Source organism: Eptatretus burgeri, chromosome 8 (assembly GCF_056783735.1).
Source record: "Eptatretus burgeri isolate ZD-2024b chromosome 8, Ebu_testis_v1, whole genome shotgun sequence".
Classification (NCBI taxonomy): Eukaryota; Metazoa; Chordata; class Myxini; order Myxiniformes; family Myxinidae; genus Eptatretus; species Eptatretus burgeri.
In genome coordinates this window covers 103,509,592-103,534,495 of record NC_140968.1, presented here as the reverse complement: position 1 = coordinate 103,534,495, position 24,904 = coordinate 103,509,592, and the positions used below count along the sequence as shown (strand labels likewise).

The 24,904-nt window shown below is 52.3% G+C and overlaps 1 protein-coding gene across 7 annotated transcripts in view; it reads right to left on the bottom strand.

The window, feature by feature from the left end:
- LOC147022459 (rho GTPase-activating protein 44-like) overlaps window positions 1-24,904 on the bottom strand; it is a 151,578-nt gene that overhangs the window by 1,742 nt on the left and 124,932 nt on the right. For 5 of the 7 annotated variants that reach the window (XM_085893359.1, XM_085893360.1, XM_085893362.1 and 2 more), the window contains 2 exons: window positions 24,528-24,785; window positions 23,150-23,268 (listed from right to left, as the gene is read on the bottom strand). In XM_085893359.1, coding sequence (XP_085749485.1) covers window positions 23,150-23,268; window positions 24,528-24,785 — 377 coding nt within the window. The remainder of the gene's footprint in view (window positions 1-23,149; window positions 23,269-24,527; window positions 24,786-24,904) is intronic. The other 2 variants (XM_085893364.1, XM_085893365.1) reach the window with 1 other exon arrangement.

The following is a 24,904-nucleotide window of genomic DNA, read 5'->3' as shown; positions in this document are numbered from 1 at the left end:
CCCACAAGCGGCGCGGGAATGACGGTGATGCGATGGTTGCGAGGGCGAGTTGTGACGGTAAAGGTCGTGGCTGTTGTTGTGAAGCGGCGTTGCAGTTGGTGGTTGTTGTGTGATGGCTGTTGAGACGTGGTTGGTGGTGGTAGTAATGGTAGTAATGGCGGCTGGTCCAAAATAAATATAGTAAAAGAAAAACGGCTATCTAGAGGGGTCGCAGCCCGAATGAATGACATTTATTCCCTCTAAACAACGGGTTTGGGCCTAACTACAGATATACTTACAGAGATATCTCACCTAAGGGACCTGAATGGTGGTTTGCGAATTTCGTCAACCACAACACTACCCCCTCCCCTTTTTACAGACTCGTCCCGAGTCGTCAAATTTTCGTGTGCCATCATGTGTAGTTTTCCCCTAGTACATTTTACCTACGGATCCCTGAGTGCGACATTCATGGTATTCGTGTCCCCAAAATAAATAACCTGAGGGCTGAGTAACTACCTAAACAAACTCACTCACACGGACGACTTAAATTAAATTGCCGGCGCTAGGACAGACATGCCGGGGGCGCACTCATATGTGCAGTACATCTTAACCTTAACTTACAAATTTTACACTAAACCATGGCCCAGGATCAATGGACTCTGCAAAAAGAAAGCAGTCAGCAGGGAGCCAGGCTGCTCGCATGCAGTCTCTGGCTCAAACAATGCAGGTGACAGGGAACGTGGCCGGCTGCTCACACGCAGTCCAAGGCCTTCCCTTTTTAACTGAACGCAGGGAACCACAACGGTGCATGGGCTGCACAAACGCAGTCTCCGTGCCAGCTCAAGTGGCACACGCAATGAACACAACGAATGGATGGATGAATGGATGGACGCAAACACGGTGCACGGGCCGCCACTGCAGGCCCGTGTTGTAGCTGCCAACAGGGCAGTTCTCGCAGCTTGCAAACTGTTGCTTTCTGATCCTGGCGCACATGGCAATGAACAGGGGGCAAGCAAAATTGAACAGGGCTGGTGAACGTGGGCAGTGGGCATGGCATGGCATGGCAAAGGCAGCAGGCAAACACAGCCTGCAGAACCAGGCCGTTGCAGGCAAACACAGCCGGCAGATGAACTGGCCGGCACAGGCCTTGAAGTACCACAGCTGCAGATGATCCGGCCGGCACAGGCCTTGCAGCAACACAACAGCTGCCGATGAAGTGGGCCGGCACAGGCCTTGAAGAAAAACAGCCAGCCGGCAGATGAAGTGGGCCGGCACAGGCCTTACAGCAACACAGCCAGCAGATGAAGCTGGCCAGCCTTTGCCGTTCAGTGGAGGTTGGTGGAGGGAGTGCGGTGGTGCTGGCCACTCGGAAGGCGGGCTCGGACCTACCCTACGGTCTCCCTCCCAACCTATCGCCTTTCTCTGTAACTGTCCATACCCACCCCTTAATTTGTGAAACCCAATTTAGCCCCAACTTTTTTTTTTTTTTTTTTACTCCCCCACTATAAATCGTCTCCTAACCCCCTGTACTGTCCTTGTTCGGCTAACCTATCCTGTCACCTAGCCTACTCCCAACCCCTACGTTCCCTTCCCGGAGGGGAATAAGGGAGAGCTAACGTCCTGTGTCGAGGCCCAATCCAAGCCTCAGAATGGCCTCCCCAGAGTTCAGCGATCTAAACCAAAGTGGGTCCAGCGGCCCACAACGAGAGCGAGGGGGTGGATGGTGCGGAGGGGTACACTTCCTATCTACCCTAACCATTTAACTGTTAAACTACCCCAGGGCTTTCAACAAGCGCCTCTCGCTTAAACTATTGGTTCTAACAACCCAGATTCCCGTCGCCTGTGTTGGTGTCCTCACAATTTCGGGCCTCGCCCCCCAATTTTCTCTCCGTGCCCTCACACGGTCTCATGGCTGGGACACGTGGCTCCCTTTGGCAGGCACGACCCTCTGCCGAATCTCCCGCTATGGCACCCCCGGGCACTACACTGCCTCCGAGCCTACCAGCTCCCTCAACACCGGGGAGTGCCCCCCATGGCACCTCCCCTGAAACGCACACGTGGCAGGCTGGCTTCCCGGGCCCCTTTCCGAGGGTCACCCGTGCCCACAACACTGCCCACGCGGCTAATGGCGCACCGGGCCCCCGCACCAAGCAGGCGCACCCGTGCCCACTACGCTATCCCAGCCCCCCATGGGCCCTTGGCCTACCACGGCCGACTAGCCTGGTGCCCGGGGTACCCACTCAGCGATACTCACCTTTCGCAGCCACGCTCCCAGCCCGTCAACAGCGCTCCTGCACCCCTCCAAACGGGTTTCGAGCCTACTTCCCCACCAACAACAAAACGACTTCCATTTTTCAATTTGACTAACCCCTAACTCACTCTACACTGACCCCGGGGTCCCTTGGGCGGAGTCACTCCTCCCCCAATCACTCATCGCACCATACATTCCCCATTCACTCCACACACACAGACCCGCTGGCCTCACTCACTCAACATGTCTCCACCTCATAACTCACCAACAACTCTTCAACACACTCACCGCTGAACTCTGCCATCCTTCTAACTACATCCCCTAACTAACTCGTGCTCCCACGTCGTCCCTTAAACTAGTAGAACGTTCCTTTTAACACTACGTAGCTAAACTACGTCAACTCTACACATTCACTGTCTGTCACTGTCTTCTAAATCAAAAAATTATTTTATTTCCCAACCTAAATCTGGCTACAATCCCTCTAACTCATCCATTCCACGGACTCCATGAGGACTTACCCCTGCCCCATGAAGTCGGTCTAACTAAGCTAACCCTTCCCCCTAACTAGTTTCCATCCTGTGCCCTGGTCAAGGGGGTCTTCCACCATTTGCCCAGGAATCCTGTGCACCCGAAAGTGAGGCTTGCTTTATTTTTTTTTTCACATGCGCAGCACCAGCGTGGCAACTCACAGCTCGCGCACTTTGCACCTGCCCGTGAAGTCATGCAGCTGCACGTGTACCTCGTCCCTCCTTGGACGGTACCATCCGGCAGGGATACCCCTCCTGCCGGATTCCAACCCCACGTGCAGCCATGACGTCACCGTGCGCATAAAAAAAAACACAAGCCCCACGTCTCGAGGGGTTCCCCACGCGAACACATGTGCTTTGCCCGTTGGAGCTTAACACACACGATCGCATGGAGAACACGTCCGGTCCAAATCCATAATCCTGCCTAAACTTTGTCCGTCCGCGGGATCGGCAAATCCACCGCGTGCGTTTCCGGACCGGGACTTCACTCTCGCAAGCGAGCACGTGGGGGCCTCGTGCGTTGCACAGCACGGACCTCGGGCTCGCTGCTGGGTGAACCCGGCACGGTCCCCGAAACAACTACAGCCGCCACCCGGCTTTCTTTCCTCTCATGTCGCCGTCGTCGCCATTCAACACACGCACTCCCGCGTGTTGCGACGCTAACACACCTCACCATTAAACTCACACCGGGAGACGCGGCTGCATGTTCACACATGCCGACCGACATCTCCCTTACACACAGCGACCTTGCACACGCTGTCTCTCTCACACTCGGCCGCTCACTCACGCATGCCATTTCCCTTGCACACGTAGCTCCACTCACTCGCGGCCTTTCACTCACTCGTGCCATTTCCCTCACACAAACCATACCACTCACACACGCGGGGGACCTCATCCGCGGTGCCTCACTCACACACGCGGGGGCACTCATCCGCGGTTCCTCACTCACACACGCGGGGGCACTCATCCGCGGTGCCTCATCCACACACGGCGTGCTGGGAAGCACGCCCTTCTGCACACTTACCACCACACCACTCACACGCAGGGTCTTTGTCACCCACCCAGTCGCTCTCACACACGCCCTTGCACCCGCGCTATGCGTGCGTTGCAGCACGCATTTCGCCACACTTGCGAACACGCACCTCGACACCACACACACCGGGACAACCACACTGGGGATTCGTGTCCCCACAAGGGTCTCCGGGGCCTCTATACTCCCAAGCTCTCCGTGCACCTGTCCACAGCACCCGTCCCCTCAACCTCGCAAAGCACGACCAAACCCACCTGGTCGTGACTCGCCTCAAGGGGGCATACTCCCTCCCCTCTTTCCTGGAGGAGGCTATCCCGCTGCTCGCACCGGGTCCCTGCACGGTCCGCCAGCTCAACCTCATCGTCCTCCACTACCTCTGTGTGTGTGTGTTCGTCTCTAACCCCGTCCAATTCACCCTCTATCTCCCGTGTCTCTATACATTTTATTCTTTCTGTCGTCTCCTCGTGTCTATTGGTCTCTGCTTCTTTTTGGCATCTTTCCCTTATCTTTATGTAGGTCAACCTTGCTTTCTCCTTAAGTCGCTCCCGTCCTTCCCTGTTTTTCACTCCTTGCTCTTTCACGATCTCCGCGTACCTCATCCTTGCTTTCCATCTTAATTGTTCTTTTCTCTCCCTCCCAATTACTTTCACCTCTTCTCTTGTCTCCCGAATTATTTTCTCCTTACCCGCCTCCACCGCGGGCCCGACAGCCGTTGCACTCCCTCCCAGCTCGTTCGCTCCCACACGTGGAGTCACCATTTTAAGCTCCCTGGTCACTGCCTTCATGCCCGCCTGCAGGCTTCGGCCCATGTTCTGCGTCTCACCCCGCAGCTCTTTCATTTCTTCCTTCATGTTTGTTTCCATTTCGTTCATTTGCTTGTTCATGCTTTTTATTTCGTTTTTCATTTCATTTGTGTTTGTATCCATCCTCGCTGTCATTGCCGCCAGCATGGCGCATAGCTGGGCCATGTCGGGTGCGCTTGGGTGAGCCGTTTCGGCAAGGATCGGGGGGTTTTGGTGGAGAGGGGGAGGGGAGGTGTCATACACCGCGGCCGCCGCCGCACCTATTTCGGGCTCTGGGTTCAGTTGGACGAGTTCGTGTTCCTGCACAACCAACATTTCCTGCTCGGGGTTTTCATCCTGGACCATGGATCCTACATTACTACACATATACATTTCTAATACCCCCGTCTCCCGCTCGCCTTGAGACGCCATCTTATTTCTCGTAAAAGGTTAATTTAAATCGCTCGTAATTTGGAGGGAATCGGGGGTCGCTTCTCTCACCCCCGGACCGATTCCCGTGAATTTAGCTGGAGACAGGAGAGCCCGTTTTCCCGTTCTCCGATACCAGTGCCGCGAGGAGGGCGATGAGTTTATATCGCACGACCTGACACCAGTGTTGCGGATTCGCGCCCGCCGGCGTGCGAACGGCCACGTAACTCGAATCGCGGCACGTCGCCCACCGGACGGACAATCCCGTCATGACCCTCTCGGACTAACGCCGGGGACTAGTCACGGGTGGGCCTTTCGGCCTCACCACGATCGTGCCAATCGGCCCCCCGCGTTGGATAGGGTTGCTCGCCAAATTCTACCTACCGAAGTACCCACACGGAGGGTAGACCGGGCGATCGCACCTCGCCGCAGGTCGACTTCGGACACGGGCCACTTTAAGCGACCCGTTCCGTACTATCGGGATAACCGAGCGGTGTTATCGTCAACCTGGACGGTTCGATTAATTATCGGGCGTTTTAGCCCACGACCAACCCTTTACGTGAAGTAAGATGGAGATTCAATAAAGGAAAAGACGAAGCGAAACGGGAAAACAGTTCAACATAAAGCACATTTATTTCGCGATGAACGGAAAGCACACATATACAATTACACCAAAAGCAAATGTAAAAGAAGAAGAAACACACAATAATACACAAAAAGCAAATGTAAAAGCAAAACACAATGCAGATATACCACCGACTACCGAGCACACGGCAACACTTATACAGTTTTACTTCACAGACGGCGCCGACAACACATATACTCAAAGCAAAAGAAAAGGACCACCCTCAAGGATGATGGGGGCAGACGGGCCTGGGGCCGAGACCGCGTCGGGCCTAACCGTCTGATGAGCCGCAAAATGGCGGTGGCGCCCCGACTCCGCGGGCCTCGCGGACAGTGTCTGGAATGGGGTGGGAACGGGGCCCCCTTCTCGCACTATCTCAGCGCGGGGGGAAACAGGAGGGGGTTGTTGATGCTCGGGGGAAGGAGGATATCTCCCGGGCTTGGGTCCCGCGACGAGCGTCTCCACCACGACCTCAGTCGCGTTGCCGGCCTCTCCTCTCCGCAGCTCCCCGACTCTGACACGAGCACCCCCTCGACTGCCTTCGCCGCCGCCACCTCTCCAACTCTCCACAGCTCCGTCCAACTGCCTTCTCCGACTCCTCTCTTGACTGGCTCTTCCCAACTCAACTCCGAACTGCGGCGAGTGAACGCGGCCCTTTATAGCCCCCGGGGCCTCGCTCCTTCACCTTCGACCCTTTACCTCTGGCTGGCTCCCCATTGGACAGAGGAAAAGTGGGCGTGAATGCTTTTTGATCCATGAATCTGCATATAGCGATATTATTCCGACGCACCTGGAGGCGGGGCCAAATCGCCCCATGCTCGCTGATAGGACGGAACAGAAGTGGGCGTGAGTCGTTTTTGATCCGATTTCTTCGGAAAGGCTGGTGTCTCTGCACCCGCTGCTCGGTGCGCGCCCTGCACGAGTCCAGTATCGGTGCCCACAAGCGGCGCGGGAATGACGGTGATGCGATGGTTGCGAGGGCGAGTTGTGACGGTAAAGGTCGTGGCTGTTGTTGTGAAGCGGCGTTGCGGTTGGTGGTTGTGTGATGGCTGTTGAGACGTGGTTGGTGGTGGTAGTAATGGTAGTAATGGCGGCTGGTCCAAAATAAAGATAGTAAAAGAAAAACGGCTATCTAGAGGGGTCGCAGCCCGAATGAATGACATTTATTCCCTCTAAACAACGGGTTTGGGCCTAACTACACATATACTTACAGAGATATCTCACCTAAGGGACCTGAATGGTGGTTTGCGAATTTCGTCAACCACAACACTATATATATATATATATATATATATATATATATATATATATATATATATATATATATATATATATATATATATATATATATATATATATATATATATATATATATTGTTACAGATTCGCGCCCGCCGGCGTGCGGACGGCCACGTAACTCGAATCGCGGCCCGTCGCCCACCGGACGGACAATCCAGTCGTGACCCTCTCGGACTAACGCCGGCAACCAGTCACGGGTGGACCTTTCGGTCTCACCGCGATCGAGCCAATCAGCCCCCGCGTGGGATAGGGTTGCTCGCCAAATTCGACCTACCTAAGTACCCACACGGAGGGTAGACCGGGCGATCGCACCTCGCCGCAGGTCGACTTCGGACACGGGCCACTTAAGCGACCCGTTCCGTACTATCGGGATAACCGAGCGGTGTTATCGTCGGCCTCGACGGTTCGATTAATTATCGGGCGTATTCAGCCCACTACCAACCCTTTACGTGAAGCAAGATGAGGATTCAATGAAAGAAATGACGAAGCGAAGCGGGAAACAGTTCAACACAAAGCACATTTATTCGCGATGAACGGAAAGCGCACATATACAATTCCACCAAAAGCACATAGAAAAGAAAAGAAACACAATGCAATTTTACACAAAAAGCAAATGCGACAATGCAGATCTAATACCGATTACGCGAGCACACGGCAACACTTATACAATTTTACTTCACAGACGGTGCCGACAACACATACCCCTGACCCCCTGACCATCTTTGACCCCCTGCCTTCGACCTTTCACCTCGCTCCCCATTGGCCCGAGAAAAAGTGGGCGTGAATGCTTTTTGATCCATAAATTTGCATATAGCGATCGCCCTCCAACGCCCTGGAGGCGGGGCCAAATCGCCCCTCGCTCACCGATTGGACGGAACAAAAGTGGGCGTGTGTCGTTTTTGATCCGTTTTTGAAGTGGAAAATCCGTGGTTTTGTACACGCTGTTCGGCGCGCGCCCTGCACGAGTCCAACACCGGTACCCACAAGCGGCGCAAGAACGGTGGCGATGCGACGGTTGCGAGGTGTGACGTGAAGCGGCGCCGCGGTGGGTGGTTGATGTTGTGGTTGGTGGTGGTAACAATGGCGGTTGGTCCAAAATAAAGATAGTAAAAGAAAAACGGCTATCCTGAAGAGTCGCAGCACGCATGAATAACATTTATTCCCACTAGACAACGGGTTTGGGCCTAACTGCACATATACTTACGGAGATATCTCACCTAAGGGACCTGAATGGTGGTTTGCGAATTTCCTCAACCACAACACTACCCCCTCCCCTTTTTACAGACTCGTCCCGAGTCGTCAAATTTTCGTGTGCCATCATGTGTAGTTTTCCCCTAGTACATTTTATCTACGGATCCCTGAGTGCGACATTCATGGTATTCGTGTCCCCAAAATAAATAACCTGAGGGCTGCGTAACTACCTAAACAAACTCACTCACACGGACGACTTAAATAAAATTGCCGGCGCTAGGACAGACATGCCGGGGGCGCACTCATATTTACAGTACATCTTAACCTTAACTTACAAATTTTACACTAAAACATGGCCCAGGATCACTGAACTCTGCAAAAGAAAACAGTTAGCAGGGAGCCAGGCTGCTCGCATGCAGTCTCTGGCTCAAAACAATGCAGGTGACAGGGAACGTGGCTGGCTGCTCACACGCAGTCCAAGGCCTTCCCTTTTGAACTGAACGCAGTGAACCACAACGGTGCATGGGCTGCACAAACGCAGTCTCCGTGCCAGCTCAAGTGGCACACGCAATGAGCACAATGAATGGATGGATGAATGGATGGACGCAAACACGGTGCACGGGCCGCCACTGCAGGCCCGTGTTGTAGCTGCCAACAGGGCAGTTCTCGCAGCTTGCAAACTGTTGCCTTGCGGATCCTGGCGCACATGGAAATGAACAGGGGGGGGGGGGCAAAGCAAAATTGAACGGGGCTGGTGAACGTGGGCAGTGGGCATGGCATGGCAAAGGCAGCAGGCAAACACAGCCCGCAGAAAGGCCGCTGCAGGCAAACACAGCCGGCAGATGAACTGGCCGGCACAGGCCTTGCAGAAAAACAGCCAGCAGATGAACTGGCCGGCACAGGCCTTGCAGCAACACAACAGCTGCCGATGAAGTGGGCCGGCACAGGCCTTGAAGAAAAAACAGCCAGCCGGCAGATGAAGTGGGCCGGCACAGGCCTTGCAGTAACACAGCCAGCAGATGAAGCTGGCCAGCCTTTGCCGTTCAGTGGAGGTTGGTGGAGGGAGTGCGGTGGTGCTGGCCACTCGGAAGGCGGGCTCGGACCTACCTACCTGTCTCCCTCCCAACCTATCGCCTTTGCCTGTCACTGTACATACCCACTCCCTTAATTTGTGAAAAACCAATTTAGCCCCCCACTTATTTTTTTTTTGTTTTTATTTTTACTTCCCCACTATAAATCGTCCCCTAACCCCCTTTATCGTCTTTGTTCGGCTAACCTATCCTGTCACCTAGCCTACTCCCAACCCCTACGTTCCCTTCCCGGAGGGGAATAAGGGAGAGCTAACGTCCTGTGTCGAGGCCCAACGAAGCCTCAGAATGGCCTCCCCAGAGTTCGGCGATCTATAACCAAAGTGGGTCCAGCGGCCCACAACGACAGCGAGGGGATGGATGGTGCGGAGGGGTACATCTCCTAATCTACCCTAACCATTTAACTGTTAAACTACCCCGGGGCTTTCAACAAGCGCCTCTCGCTTAAACTATTGGTTCTAATAACCCAGATTCCCGTCGCCTGTGTTGGTGTCCTTACAATTTCGGGCCTCGCCCCCCAATTTTCTCTCCGTGCCCTCACACGGTCTCCTGGCTGGGACACGTGGCTCCCTTTGGCAGGCACGACCCTCTGCCGAATCTCCCGCTATGGCACCCCCGGGCACTACACTGCCTCCGAGCCTACCAGCTCCCTAACACCGGGGAGTGCCCCCCATGGCACCTCCCCTGAAACGCACACGTGGCAGGCTGGCTTCCCGGGCCCCTTTCCGAGGGTCACCCATGCCCACAACACTGCCCACGCGGCTAATGGCGCCCCGGGCCCCCGCACCAAGCAGGCGCACCCGTGCCCACTACTCTATCCCGGCCCCCCATGGGCCCATGGCCTACCGCGGCCGACTAGCCTGGTGCCCGGGGTACCCACTCAGCGATACTCACCTTTCGCAGCCACGCTCCCAAGCCCGTCAACAGGGCTCCTGCACCCCTCCAAATGGGTCTCGAGCCTACTTTCCCACCAACAACAAAACGACCTCCATTTTTCAATTTGACTAACCCAGCTAACTCACTTTACTCTGACCCCGGGGTCCCTTGGGCGGGAGTCAATCACTCATCGCACCATGCATTCCCCATTCACTCCATACACACAGACCCGCTGGCCTCACTCACTCATCACGTACTCACCTCACAACTCTTCAACACACACACCGCTGAACTCTGCCATCCTTCTATCTACTTCCCCTAACTAACTCGTGCTCCCACGTCGTCCCTTAAACTATAGCACGTTCCTTTTAACACTACGTAGCTAAACTACGTCCCCTCTACACATTCATAAGTCTGTCCATGTCTCCAAATAATCCCATTAATCAATTCCCCAACCTAAATCTCGCTACAATCCCTCTAACTAATCCATTCCACGGACCCCATGAGGACTTACCCCTGCCCCATGGAGTCGGTCTAACTAAGCTAACCCTTCCCCCTAACTAGTTTCCATCCTGTGCCCAGGCCAAGGGGGTCTTCCACCCCTTGCCCAGGAATCCTGTGCACCCGAAAGTGAGGCTTGCTTTTTTTTTCTTTTTTTTTTCATGCGCATCACCAGCGCGGCAACTCGTGCACTTTGCACCTGCCCGTGACGTCATGCAGCTGCACGTGTACCTCGTCCCTCCTTGGACGGTACCATCCGGCCGGGATACCCCTCCTGCCGGATTCCAACCACACGTGCAGCCATGACGTCACCGTGCGCATAAAAAAAAACAAGCCCCACGTCTCGAGGGGTTCCCCACGCGAACACATGTGCTTTGCCCGTTGGAGCTTAACACACACGATCGCGTGGAGAGCCCGTCCGGTCCAAATCCGTTTACCTGCCTAAACTTTGTCCGTCCGCGGGATCGGCAAATCCACCGCGTGCGTTTCCGGACCGGGACTTCACTCTCGCAAGCGAGCACGTGGTGGTCTCGTGCGTTGCACAGCACGAACCTCGTGCTCACTGCTGGGTGAACCCGGCACGGTCCCCGAAACAACTACAGCCGCTACTCGGCTTTCTTTCTTTACATGTCGCCGTCGTCGCCTCCATTCCACCCACGCACACCTGCGTGTTACGACGCACACACTCCACTCCATCACATTCACCCCGGGAGACGCGGCTGCGTGCTCCCGCATGCCAACCGACATCTCCCTCACATACCGCTCTCTCACACACACGGTCTCCCTTGCACACAGCGACCTTGCACACGGCCGTTCACTCACGCATGCGGGGGCACTCACCCGCGGTGCCTAATCCACACACCGTGCCTCACTCACACACGCGGGGGAACTCACGCGCGGTGCCTCACTCATACTGGCCGTTTCATCCACACACACGGCCTCACTCACACACGGTGCCTCACCCACACACGGCGTGCTGGGAAGCACGTACTCCGGCACCATCGCCACCACACCACTCACACACGGGGTCGCTTCCACACACGGGGACGCACTCACACCCTGCACCACACACACAGGGACAACCACACTGGGGATTCGTGTCCCCACAAGGGTCTCCGGGGCCTCTATACCCCCCAAGCTCTCCGTGCACCTGTTCGCAGCACTCCTCCCCTCAACCTCGCAAAGCACGACCGAACTCACCTGGTCGTGACTCGCCTCAAGGGGGCATACTCCCTCCCCTCGTTCCTGGAGGAGGCCATCCAGGTGCTCGCACTGGGTCCCCACACGCTCCGTGAGCTCACCTCCATTATCCTCCACTACCTCCGTGTGTGTGTGTGTGTGCGTCACTGACCCCGTCTTCATCGTGTAGTCTTTCCTCTATTTTTTCTGTCTCCCGTGTCTCTATACATTTATAAGTTTCTGTCGTCGTCACCTCGTGTCTCGTCTCACACGTTTTGGTCTCCCCATTTAATTTTTCCCTTTTGGTCACCGTCGATTCCTCTGTCACGACCCTCGCCCAACACGCCCCCCGAATTATTTTTTTACCCGCCTCCACCGCGGGCCTGTCAGCCGTTGCACCCCCTTCCAGCTCGTTTGCTTCCACTCGTGGAGTCGCCATTCCCAGCTCCCTGGTCACGGCTGTGGTGAATTAATGTGAATCGAGGGACATGACGCGGGATCACATGTTGTGCGTCTCGCGTATAAGGGGAGGTCTCTCTGCGGCACGAGTGATTGTCCCCGGGGCATTGCTATTGACATCGGCTGTCCACTTGATGCTCGTTAACTGAAGGTGCTCATTGACTGGTGAGAATGGAGATTATATCGAACTCCGTGCTTACGCGGATTTAGTCTGCAATGGTTAACTGCACATGTATTCGTTTCTGCTTATGTACTCCTAGCTGAACCTGTATTTCCTGGTGTGCCCACAGAAGCGGCTCCAATCAAATGGAATAAAGCCTAAACTCTGAAGGTTCATCTCTCGCTCTCATTTCAATTTATTCCATTTAATTTTCTCGGCTCTCTCAACCAAAGATGGACAAGATCTACAAACCAGAGAGGTTCGACGCAGACCCAAACACGACTGACGCAGAAATGAAATGGTCACATTGTTTCTGCTCCTTCTCACACTATCTGACCATCATCGCGGAGGGAGCTGACAAATTTGCCGCTCTTGTGAATCATGTCTCGCCCGGCGTGTACAGGCTCTTCTCGGGGTGCGACACTTACGAAGCAGCGATTGACGTGCTGCAGGCGCTCTACGTGAAGCCCAAGAACGAGGTATACATACGACATCTTCTCAACACACGCAAGCAAGCAGCCGGGGAGACAATCGATCAGTTCCTGCAAGCTCTGAATCAGCTGGGAAAAGACTGCAGCTTCCGGGCGGTAAGCGCCGAGGAACACCGAAAGGAAGCCACACGGGAGGCATTCATCCAAGGACTCAGATCAGCCCACATACGGCAACGCTTACTAGAGAAAGCGCAACCCACTCTTGACAAGGTAGTCGATCAGGCTCGAGCGATGGATACGGCTCAGCAGCAATCTGAGTCATTTGGGACACCGATGCTGCTCATGAACGCTGCTACGATGGGAACCCAAGGAACCCCACTGGCACAGACACAGCCAGACATGAGGGATGGAGAAACACCCGAGGAGCCGGATACCCAGACCTCGTCAAACTCCTCAGCAACTGCTCCGGTCGGTAAATGCTTCTTTTGTGGGTACAAAAGGCATCCTCGTCAAAAATGTCCCGCCAGAGATGCCACATGTATGAATTGCGACAAGAAAGGGCATTATGCCAGGGTATGTAAATCTACTCTAAGGAGGAATAAACCCACTTCTGCGGCTCTCTACTCGCAAAATAAATTGACTGCAGCCTCCCCGGGGAATCTATCCAAGGCTATCATCAACGTGCGAATTAACGGGCATATGGCTGAGGCACTGATTGATACCGGTAGCTCTGAAAGTTTCGTCAACAGCTCGCTAGTGAAGGGCAGGAAATGGGTAATCCACCCGACTGACAATACGGTATGCATGGCCGCCACCTCACTGCAATCCCGCGTACGAGGGTACTGCAATGTTGAATTGGACGTAAAAGGGTACACGCATCGGGATGTAAAGGTGCTGGTGCTTCGTGATTTGTGCGCAGACGTAATTCTGGGTCATAATGTCCTCAAGCAGCACACGAGCGTCGAAATACCCTTTGGAGGAAGCAAGCCTCGTCTAATTTTAAATGCGCTGACCACCGCGGAGGTGACGTCCCCCAGCTGTTCGCTAACTTGTCGCCGGTCTGCAAACCGATAGCGATCAAATCGCGGCGATATACCACTGCTGACATGAATTTCATCACTTCAGAAACCAAGCGATTACTGGAGGAGGGAATTATAGAACCGAGCGATTCGCCATGGCGCGCACAGGTGTTAGTAACCAGCAGTCAGAACCATAAGAGACGGATGGTTGTCGATTATTCCCAAACGGTCAATCGCTTCACCCAACTCGACGCCTACCCCCTGCCGCGCATAGATGAGATGGTCGAACGCGTGGCCAATTATAAGGTATTCAGTACCATCGACTTGCGAAGCGCCTATCATCAAATTCCCATCCGAGAGGAAGACAAACCGTACACTGCATTCCAGGCAGGGCGGCGCCTCTACCAGTTCAGAAGGATACCATTCGGTGTCACGAATGGAGTAGCTTGCTTCCAACGGGTTATGGACGACATCATCTCAGATGAAAACCTCGAAGACACTTTTGTTTACGTGGATAATGTCACAGTGTGCGGTAGGGATCAGAGGGAACATGATAGGAATCTGGACAGATTCTTGAGCATTGCTGGAAAATATAATCTGACTCTCAACTACGAGAAATGCGTATTCTCGGCAAGGTCAATTGACCTTCTCGGCTACACGATAGCCGACGGCACAATTAAGCCTGATCCTGAGCGATTGCGCCCGCTCCGTGAGCTTCCACCACCTCAGGACTTGCAAACAATGCGCCGGGTGATCGGGATGTTCGCTTACTATGCAAGATGGATTTCGCAATACTCCGAGAAAATACATCCCCTAGTGCATTGCAAAAACTTTCCACCAGATGCCGCTGTCGTGAAAGCTTTCCACGATCTCAAGGATGATATCAGTAAGTCCGTGGTTTTATCGATCGACAGCTCGGTGCCCTTCGTGGTGGAGACCGACGCTTCAAATCACGCCATAGCTGCAACACTTAATCAGTCTGGGCGGCCGGTCGCTTTCTTCTCGAGAACTCTCTCTAGAAGCGAGCAGAGACACTCGGCAATAGAGAAGGAGGCGTACGCCATCGTCGAAGCGCTGCGTAAATGGAGACATTATTTACTGGGAAACCACTTCACGCTCGTTACGGACCAACGATCCGTGGCTTTCATGTTTGATGGGAAAAATAACGGGAAAATTAAGAATGAAAAAATTATGAGATGGCGGATAGACCTAGCCTGCTACAGGTACGACATTGTTTACCGGCCCGGGAAGGAAAACCCTGCTGCAGATACCTTCTCCCGGGTCTACAGTTCGGCAACAATCAGTCAGGCTTTGCAAGACCTCCATGTGTCTCTGTGCCACCCAGGGGTAACCAGGATGGCACATTTCGTACGCAGACAAAATCTTCCCTATTCTGTTGAAGATATTAAACAAATGAATGCTTCATGCCCTGTTTGTGCTGAACTAAAACCCAGATTCTTTGGCGCGGCATCTGGCAGACTGATCAAGGCTACTTCCCCCTTCGAGAGACTAAACATCGACTTCAAAGGGCCCCTACCGACCGAAACAGACAACAGATACATATTCACCGTTGTTGATGAATATTCAAGGTTCCCTTTCGCGTTTCCGTGCTCGGATATGACCTCGGGCACTATCGTAAAATGTCTCTCTGACCTCTTCGCTATGTTTGGGAGACCTTCGTACATACATTCAGACAGAGGGCCGTGTTTCATGTCGGCCGGGCTAAAACAATTCCTATTAGAGCACGGCATAGCAACTAGTCGAACGACGGGTTACAACCCACAGGGAAACGGGCAGGTGGAACGGTATAATGGAGTAATTTGGAAAGCCGTAACTCTGGCGCTGAAATCGAGAGGACTGGGCCCCGAGCGATGGGAGGTTACTCTTCCTGACGCTCTGAATTCCATACGCTCTTTGCTCTGCACGTCCACAAATGCCACTCCTCACAAACGTATGTTTACTCACCAACGACGTTATGTTGACAGTCAAACGGTGCCCAACTGGCTGACCCACCCCGGTACAGTGTTCATGAAACGCCCGGTACGACAAAGCAAGTATGAACCGCTGGTGGAGGGGGTCGAACTCATTGACACTAATCCAGAGTATGCTCATGTCAGGCTCCCGGATGGCAGGGAGACCACTGTGTCGGTTCGCCATCTGGCTCCCTCAGGTACTGGCTCCCCTCCTGGCACTCCTCCTTCTGACATTTCCCCCCCAGGAACTCCGCCAGGCGACGGGGCTGCCGCGTTCCACCCGAGAGCGATCGAGGAGTCATCCCCGGCACAAGTCGAGGCTCACCAAGAGGATCGGGAGTCTCCCTCAAGTGAAACTGCCGTTTACTCCCGGAGAGGTCGACGAATAAGGCCCCCTCGACGACTCAATCTGTAAAGGAGATTATCGGCATTCTCGCTGCTCATGCTCCTATATGCCCATTATATCATATATCGATGCTCATTTCCATGCTCCTACAACTCAAAATAATCACTGCTTGGCATGTATGCTCCTGTAGATCAATTAGTCCGCGTTGCTTGAAATGTATACTCCTATAGTGCTAAAGCAATCATGGTGTGTAAGATGGGCCCCTAGTTACATTTTAAAGGTGGGGAGAATGTGGTGAATTAACGTGAATCGAGGGACATGACGCGGGATCACATGTTGTGCGTCTCGCGTATAAGGGGAGGTCTCTCTGCGGCACGAGTGATTGTCCCCGGGGCATTGCTATTGACATCGGCTGTCCACTTGATGCTCGTTAACTGAAGGTGCTCATTGACTGGTGAGAATGGAGATTATATCGAACTCCGTGCTTACGCGGATTTAGTCTGCAATGGTTAACTGCACATGTATACGTTTCTGCTTATGTACTCCTAGCTGAACCTGTATTTCCTGGTGTGCCCACAGAAGCGGCTCCAATCAAATGGAATAAAGCCTAAACTCTGAAGGTTCATCTCTCGCTCTCATTTCAACGGCCTTCATGCCCGCCTGCAGGCATCGGCCCATGTTCTGCGGCTCACCCCGTAGCTCTTTCATTTCTTCCTTCATGTTTGTTTCCATTCCGTTCATTTGTTGTGTATTCGCATCCAATTTTTGTGTATTCGCATCCAATTTTTGTGTATTCGCATCCAATTTTTGTGTATTCGCATCCATCTTTTCGTTCATTGCCGCCAGCATGGCGCATAGCTGGGCCATGTCGGGTGCGCTTGAGTGAGCAGTTTCGGCAGGGGTTGGGGAAGGGTTTTGGTGGACAGGGGGAGGGGAGGTGTCATACACCGCGGCCGCTGCCGCACCCATTTCGGGCTCTGGGTTCAGTTGGACGAGTTCATGTTCCTGCACGGGCATTCCATCCTGGGCCATGGATTCTACACATTCTACATCCATTTCTAATACCCCCGGCTCCCGCTCGCCTTGAGACGCCATCTTGCTTCTCTTAAAGGGTTAATTTGAATCGCTCGTAATTTGGAGGGAATCGGGGGTCGCTTCTCTCACCCCTGGACCGATTCCCGTGAATTTAATTGGAGACAGGACAGCCCGTTTTCCTGTTCTCCGATACCAGTGCTGCGAGGAGGGCGATGAGTTTATATCGCACGACCTGACACCAGTGTTACGGATTCGCGCCCGCCGGCGTGCGGACGGCCACGTAACTCGAATCGCGGCCCGTCGCCCACCGGACGGACAATCCAGTCGTGACCCTCTCGGACTAACGCCGGGAACCAGTCACGGGTGGACCTTTCGGTCTCACCGCGATCGAGCCAATCAGCCCCCGCGTGGGATAGGGTTGCTCGCCAAATTCGACCTACCTAAGTACCCACACGGAGGGTAGACCGGGCGATCGCACCTCGCCGCAGGTCGACTTCGGACACGGGCCACTTAAGCGACCCGTTCCGTACTATCGGGATAACCGAGCGGTGTTATCGTCGGCCTCGACGGTTCGATTAATTATCGGGCGTATTCAGCCCACTACCAACCCTTTACGTGAAGCAAGATGAGGATTCAATGAAAGAAATGACGAAGCGAAGCGGGAAACAGTTCAACACAAAGCACATTTATTCGCGATGAACGGAAAGCGCACATATACAATTCCACCAAAAGCACATAGAAAAGAAAAGAAACACAATGCAATTTTACACAAAAAGCAAATGCGACAATGCAGATCTAATACCGATTACGCGAGCACACGGCAACACTTATACAATTTTACTTCACAGACGGCGCCGACAACACATACCCAAAACCAAGAAAAAGAATACCCTCAAAGATGAGGCGGGCCTGAGGCCGAGACCGGGTCGGGCCTACCCGTCTGGTGATGACGCGGAGCGGCGATGGTGCCTCAACTCCGCGGGCCTCGCGGACAGTGTCTGGTTGGGGGTGGGAAAAGGGGCCCCCTTGGTCGCACTATCTCAGCGCGGGGGGAAACTGGAGGGGGTTGCTGATGCTCGGGGTATAGAGGATTTCTACTCTGCCTCGAGTCCCGCGACGAGCGTCTCCACCTCGGCCAGGTCGCGCCGTCGGCCTCCCTGGTGTGCAGCTCCCTGCACGACGCGAGCACCCCCTCGTCTGCCCTCGCCGCCTCTCCACAGCACCGTCCCCTTCGCTCCGACTCCAACGCACACGACGACGACCAACTCCTTCTTGCTTCTTCTTCCCAACTCCACCGACTGCGAAGTCTTAACTCTGCTCTACTGACGAACGCGGTCGCTTATATAAGCCCCGTGGCTTCGCTCTCTCATCTTTGACCCCCTGCCTTCGACCTTTCACCTCGCTCCCCATTGGCCCGAGAAAAAGTGGGCGTGAATGCTTTTTGATCCATAAATTTGCATATAGCGATCGCCCTCCAACGCCCTGGAGGCGGGGCCAAATCGCCCCTCGCTCACCGATTGGACGGAACAAAAGTGGGCGTGTGTCGTTTTTGATCCGTTTTTGAAGTGGAAAATCCGTGGTTTTGTACACGCTGTTCGGCGCGCGCCCTGCACGAGTCCAACACCGGTACCCACAAGCGGCGCAAGAACGGTGGCGATGCGACGGTTGCGAGGTGTGACGTGAAGCGGCGCCGCGGTGGGTGGTTGATGTTGTGGTTGGTGGTGGTAACAATGGCGGTTGGTCCAAAATAAAGATAGTAAAAGAAAAACGGCTATCCTGAAGAGTCGCAGCACGCATGAATAACATTTATTCCCACTAGACAACGGGTTTGGGCCTAACTACACATATACTTACGGAGATATCTCACCTAAGGGTCCTGAATGGTGGTTTGCGAATTTGGTAACCACAACAATATATATATATATATATATATATATATATATATATATATATATATATATATATATATATATATATATATATATATATTGTTGTGGGCTGGGGGTAGGTGGCGAGAATGACCACTCGGTGGGGAAAGCTTGCGTCATCTCCCACCAAACTCCACGGAATTGTAGGCCGTCGCTCGGATAACTCCGCGAGCTGGCAGGTCGTTTAACCGACCCTGGTCGCCAATATCTCAACCGCGTAGCGTAGGGTCTATTTGTCTATAACCAATTTACCTAATTAACTACGCGATTTTGTTTACCGGGAAAACCATGCCCTCGGCACATCTTGCTCGAACCGGGTCACTCTACTGACTGCAGTAGAGTTCCAACTACCGACTACCAACTCACGTTCGGGTGTAGCCGAGTGGAAACTGCCAAAGCCGTGCCGGCTGGAATGAACGGATAATTATCAGGGATAAAACCCTGCCTAAACTCAGATCCGAACCATGCTGGACCAATTCAAGAAGCGACAGAAACGAACTGGGAACATTTCTAACAAGTTTTATTTCCAGTAAATGGAGACACAAAGCAAGACAGCGCGAATATGCAAGAAGTATTTACAATGATCCAAAAACACTTATTCAGTTCTACTTAAAGACGGGCCCACACGCAGACACACACACAAATGAAAAGAAACCCAGAGTCTTTAATGGACCCCCACAGCCATGGAGAGAGAAGCTGGGGGCCAGAGTTCGGTGGTGTACCTGACCGTCGGAGGAAGGGCATGCTCCGCGATGCGGCACCTCACAATGGGCGCTGGTTTGGTCCCCAGTCGCACGTGTGGGACTCGAGGTTCGTGGTGGAGCTCGGGTTGCGAATGTCCGGGGTCAACGGAGGGGGTCGGGGTCGCTCTCCCCTTCCTCATAAAGGGCCAGCAGAGACACGTTCACCGCCTCGACGCCCACCAAAAACTCTTTAAAATTACTTTTAAAAGACTCTCCAAGACCCCAAAAAGACCCTCCAAAACCTCAAAAACACCACCTACCTCAGAGAGTGCTTGGGAATTTATCGATCTCCCTCAGCGGGAAGGGGCCTTGGTGGACACACCTCGCAGTCCGCCTCTGATTGGACAGGTCCTACGGCCTACCTTTCCGGGGCGGGGCCTTGGCCCCTACCGGGAAACCCCAGCCACTCCTCCACATGGGCCCACACTTGACAAGTAACAGTATCAACGCTGCAACGGCCCCTGCCAGGAAACCCCAGCCAGTGTTCCATGTGGGTTCATACTTGACGAGTAACAGTATCAATGCTGCACAGGCCATCGTGCAAGAGTTACAACGTGCGTGGAAGGAACGTTGGTGGAAGCGGCAAGGAACGGCCGCAAGACCCTGCCTTGGCAAGTCAGAGTGCTTGTAGACAGCGGGTGGGTAGTGGATCGTGATGGGGAATGAAATGGTTGTTGGTTGTTCGTTGGATGTAAAGATTTAATAACCTAACAAAAAGAAATCGCAATGCACGGCTTTGATTCTCCCACTCGACAAAAGGAAAGGGATCTGACTACACACATACTTAACGACATAACTGACTTTTGGGACATCTGTATGTTGAATGCTTATGGTTTCCAGATCCGTACCAATATATATATATATATATATATATATATATATATATATATATATATATATATATATATATATATATATATATATATCTTCTTCTTCTTCTTCTTCTTCTTCTTCTTCGTCTTCTTTCGGCTGCTCCCGTTAGAGGTCGCCACAGCGGATCATCCGTATGATCCGCATAGTGATTTGGTACATGTTTTACGCCGGATGCCCTTCCTGACGCAACCCTGGTCGCCTCTTACAACATAGGGATATGGTACACCTATTTTAACCAGGGTATACACCGGCCCAGTACACTGGTACTCAGTTCGCCGACCTCGGAAGGATGACAGGCTCAGTCAACCCCCTGGTGTATTAATTCAGTGGCCCAACGGGGCTTGAACTCAGGACCTTTTGGATCCCAAGCTGCTGCCCGAACCACTGCACCAACACCAGGATATATATATATATATATATATATATATATATATATATACATACATACATACATACATACATACATACATACATACATACATACATACATACATACATACACATCTACATACACACATACACACATACACACACACACACACACACACACACACACACACACACACACACACACACACACACACACACAGACTCAGGGTTCGAGGCTTGCCACGAGGGGAAGCACTCAGATCCCTCTCCAACGCCTGGTCCTGAGGCCGTCAGACACAGATAACTCGGAGCACTAGCGGGTTGGTAAGCAACCATGAATGCCGATTGGCACTGCCAATCCTGGCAGGGTTACACTACCTCATGTGATACCTTTCCTGTGGACGGCCAAACCAATTGGGGTCTCATGCCCTCAGTGCACACCTGGATTACTGCCGAGCGATAGCGAGTGTGTGCTGGCTAACAAGAGCAAATTAATGGGGTAGAACTTCCAGACTAAACTAACGTATGGACCATGCTGGACCAATGAAGGAAAAGAAGAAATGGATTGGGTACATTTATAGCATAAGCAATATATTTGTAAGGGCATGGAAATGTATGTGCAGCAATAATCACAAGGGTTTTATTCAATAAAATGCACAGCAGGGAAAGCACGGGTTTATGGGGTGTGGCAAAAGAAATGCAATGATGTACAAAATCAAAACAAGGTGGAGCTAAACCAACATAAAGAACTTACACATTATTATCTGACGTGACCATTACAGGTGCCATCCGACATACACCCAAAGAAATTAGAGCAAGAAAGAGGAGACGCAGTTGAGGGGTTTACGAGCTTGTTTAATACCTGGTGTGGCCGACAGACCTACGCTTCCCAGTCGCTCAGGAGTGGGGAGGAGTCAAGAAAACTGGGGGTGTCTATGGTGCATGAGTGGGAGGTGCAAATGGGGTACAAATGTGAGACAGAAGAGGAGTGCAGGAATGTGTATTTGTAATTGCTCTTTTAGTGATTTGCATCTGCAGTGATGAGACAGGATAACTTAACGTGGTGTGCGAGAGAATCTGTACATGTTAATGGAATGAGTATTGGCTGCGGAACGCAGTGGAAGCCAAGCGCTGATGACCCGACAACTCCTTGGTAAATGCTTGCTTGGATCGGGCTTGGTGACTCGTGCTGCTATTTTGGCTCGGTCAGTGTTGCGTGTTGCTCTCGCTCAGTGACTGGCACTCTACTCGGGCTTAGTGAGTGATTCAGATCTGCTCTTGGCTCTCTGCCACCATCGCTATAGAGCCTGGGTGAAGGGGCTAGAAAATGGATCAAAAGGGCCTGTCGGCATTTCCGAGTGTTGTAATTGGCACGCAGACGCCACCCTGAGGAGTCGCCCTGCCCCACCAGACTCTGGAGCCAAAAATGGCTTCATTTGCACCCAGGCTTGTCCACACAATTGAACTCCAGGATTTATTTGGGGCATGTGTTTCTGGGAGCACCCTCTGGCCATGAATTGGCCACCTACTGGTGTCGGCGGATATTTCAGGACATCCTGCCCTGTGGAGTGGCTTGTTTTAAAAATGTTTCAACCCTTTCCAGGATCCACAATTTACTATCACGCCATGGCCTATTGTCTTCTAGCCAAACAGTCCATGACGATTCCTTTATAAGCGAGATGCGCCTTCTGTGTGTCTTTGTGCCCAAGTCCTCCACCTTGCCTGTCCTGCACAGGAGGTTTTACACAATGCAACCTTACCCAATTCTGCTCTATGATTTGTAATCATCACCTCCTCGGTACAAGTTTTACCACACAAATCACCTCTGACAAATACCCAATACAAAGGTAAATCTTACGTACTTGAACATACGGTCCATACTATTCTAACTACATTCTAGCTAAGGACCCACCCTGCCCCTCTCCCCACTTCTTCATAACAATACCTACCTCTTACATCTCCAGTATGGCAAAAGGGTTAGGCCTAGAATTGGTCATCTAGTAATTGCTGGTACTGTGGTTACAAATATATCCTTAAGTGAGACAATGATACTTACTCTTGTGGCCTATACCAGGGCTGGGACCAGTATAGACCGGAAGATCTGGAACGTTGGCAGACGAAGGCATGGTGTTGCTTCGCGCTACGGTCACTTCCTTGCTAAGGGGTCTCTGTGTACTGTGGGTGGGAAAAGGGTGAAATGTTTGTGTCCAATGAAAGAAGTTTTCCCACCTTCTCATTCAAGTTGAATGCAAATTAATCTAATCCCCCATCAAAACAATTAACTAGATAATGCAAAGACAAAATTAATGCCATTAACAGTCATACATGGGAAGAATTTTAATAAAAACCAGAGGGATGATAAAATAGTCTTTTTTATTTTAATTTTTCAACAAATGCACAATCATTTCTCTTTAGAGGCCATCTAAAAATTATGTGCACCTTACATGGCCGAATGTTTGACTCAACCCTCTTCCTCTGCTCACACCCTCCCCAATGTCTGCATTATGTTTGGATAATCCCTTGTGGTCAATATTTCTACCCACTGGAGTGTTGCCGAGGGGTGATGAAATGTGACGAGAGGTTTCAACACATTTCCAATCACAAGACACCGGGGTACGGTCTCATGGAACACCGTAACAAGTGCACTTGAGTTTTGACGAGAGAAAACCTTTTGCCAATCATTTAACTGTTGAAAAAGCTCGCTTTCTCCTGCAGATAAACCGGTCACCAAACACGTTCATCGACAAAACCGTCTCCCATTGGAGAGTCACTTAAGATGACCTGTAGTGAAAACAACCTGTGGCATTCAAGGTAAAACATTTTCGTTCGAGCCACCCTTGTCAGCACAAGATTAAGAATTAAGAACGTTTACGCAAACCACCATGAAAGCACACAATTGAGGAGGTGAAAATGAGGGGCATGGAAATATCCTCATCACACGACGATGTCGACAGATCGAAGAGAAAGGCAAACCCTCCACGACAAGGCAATGTGACAAGGAGCAAACAATCAGAGCACTGTTGATAATCATGTGATAGAGTAACATGCAATCATTTGACTGAGATACATTAAAGGAGAAAACAGATTTCGATTAGGCTGTGGGTTGCATGCGTCACTGTAGGTCGGGGGTCGGCTGGGGGTCGAATTGTGCCATTGTACTTGGATGAGTACAAGGCAACAATGCACATGCAGCAGATGAAACATGCATAAAGAGCAGAACAAGGAAGCAGAAGTTCTCATACCTACTACTTAACGCATGCCTTTCCTCATGAGAGTTATGTGATCTCCTTTAAAACACCGGCATGGTGCCAACAGCGTTAGTAAATGGCAATGTTCCGTGATTGGACATCCAGTATGTTGACCAGAAAGAGAAGCGCATGCAATGCAGGAATGAGACGATGGGCCGTGTGATCTTCGATAGACCCTAACATTACCTATACTGCTGCCCATCCCGTGGGCATGCATATTGCAGCTGGGTCAAAGTTGTGGATCGTAACCCATGAAGAGAGGTGGGCAGTGTGTGACCAGGGATCTGAGGTCCCCCGACTGCTCGCTTGCCGAGTGTCCCCCCACCAGTGGACGGAAGGGCGATGGAGCTCGGCCTTGGGTTGGAGTTGATGTCATAGGTAAGAGAGCCATATGCTGGTGGAGCAGGGAATGGTGAGCGGCGATGACAGTATGGCCATGGAGTGCTGTTTGCGTGGCACGGTGGGGTAGTGGATAGGAAAGTGATATAATAGCAACGAGCTAACAAGTGAACATGTCAAGATTAGCATTTTAAAAAAGCTTTGTAGCGATAGACGTGTACGAG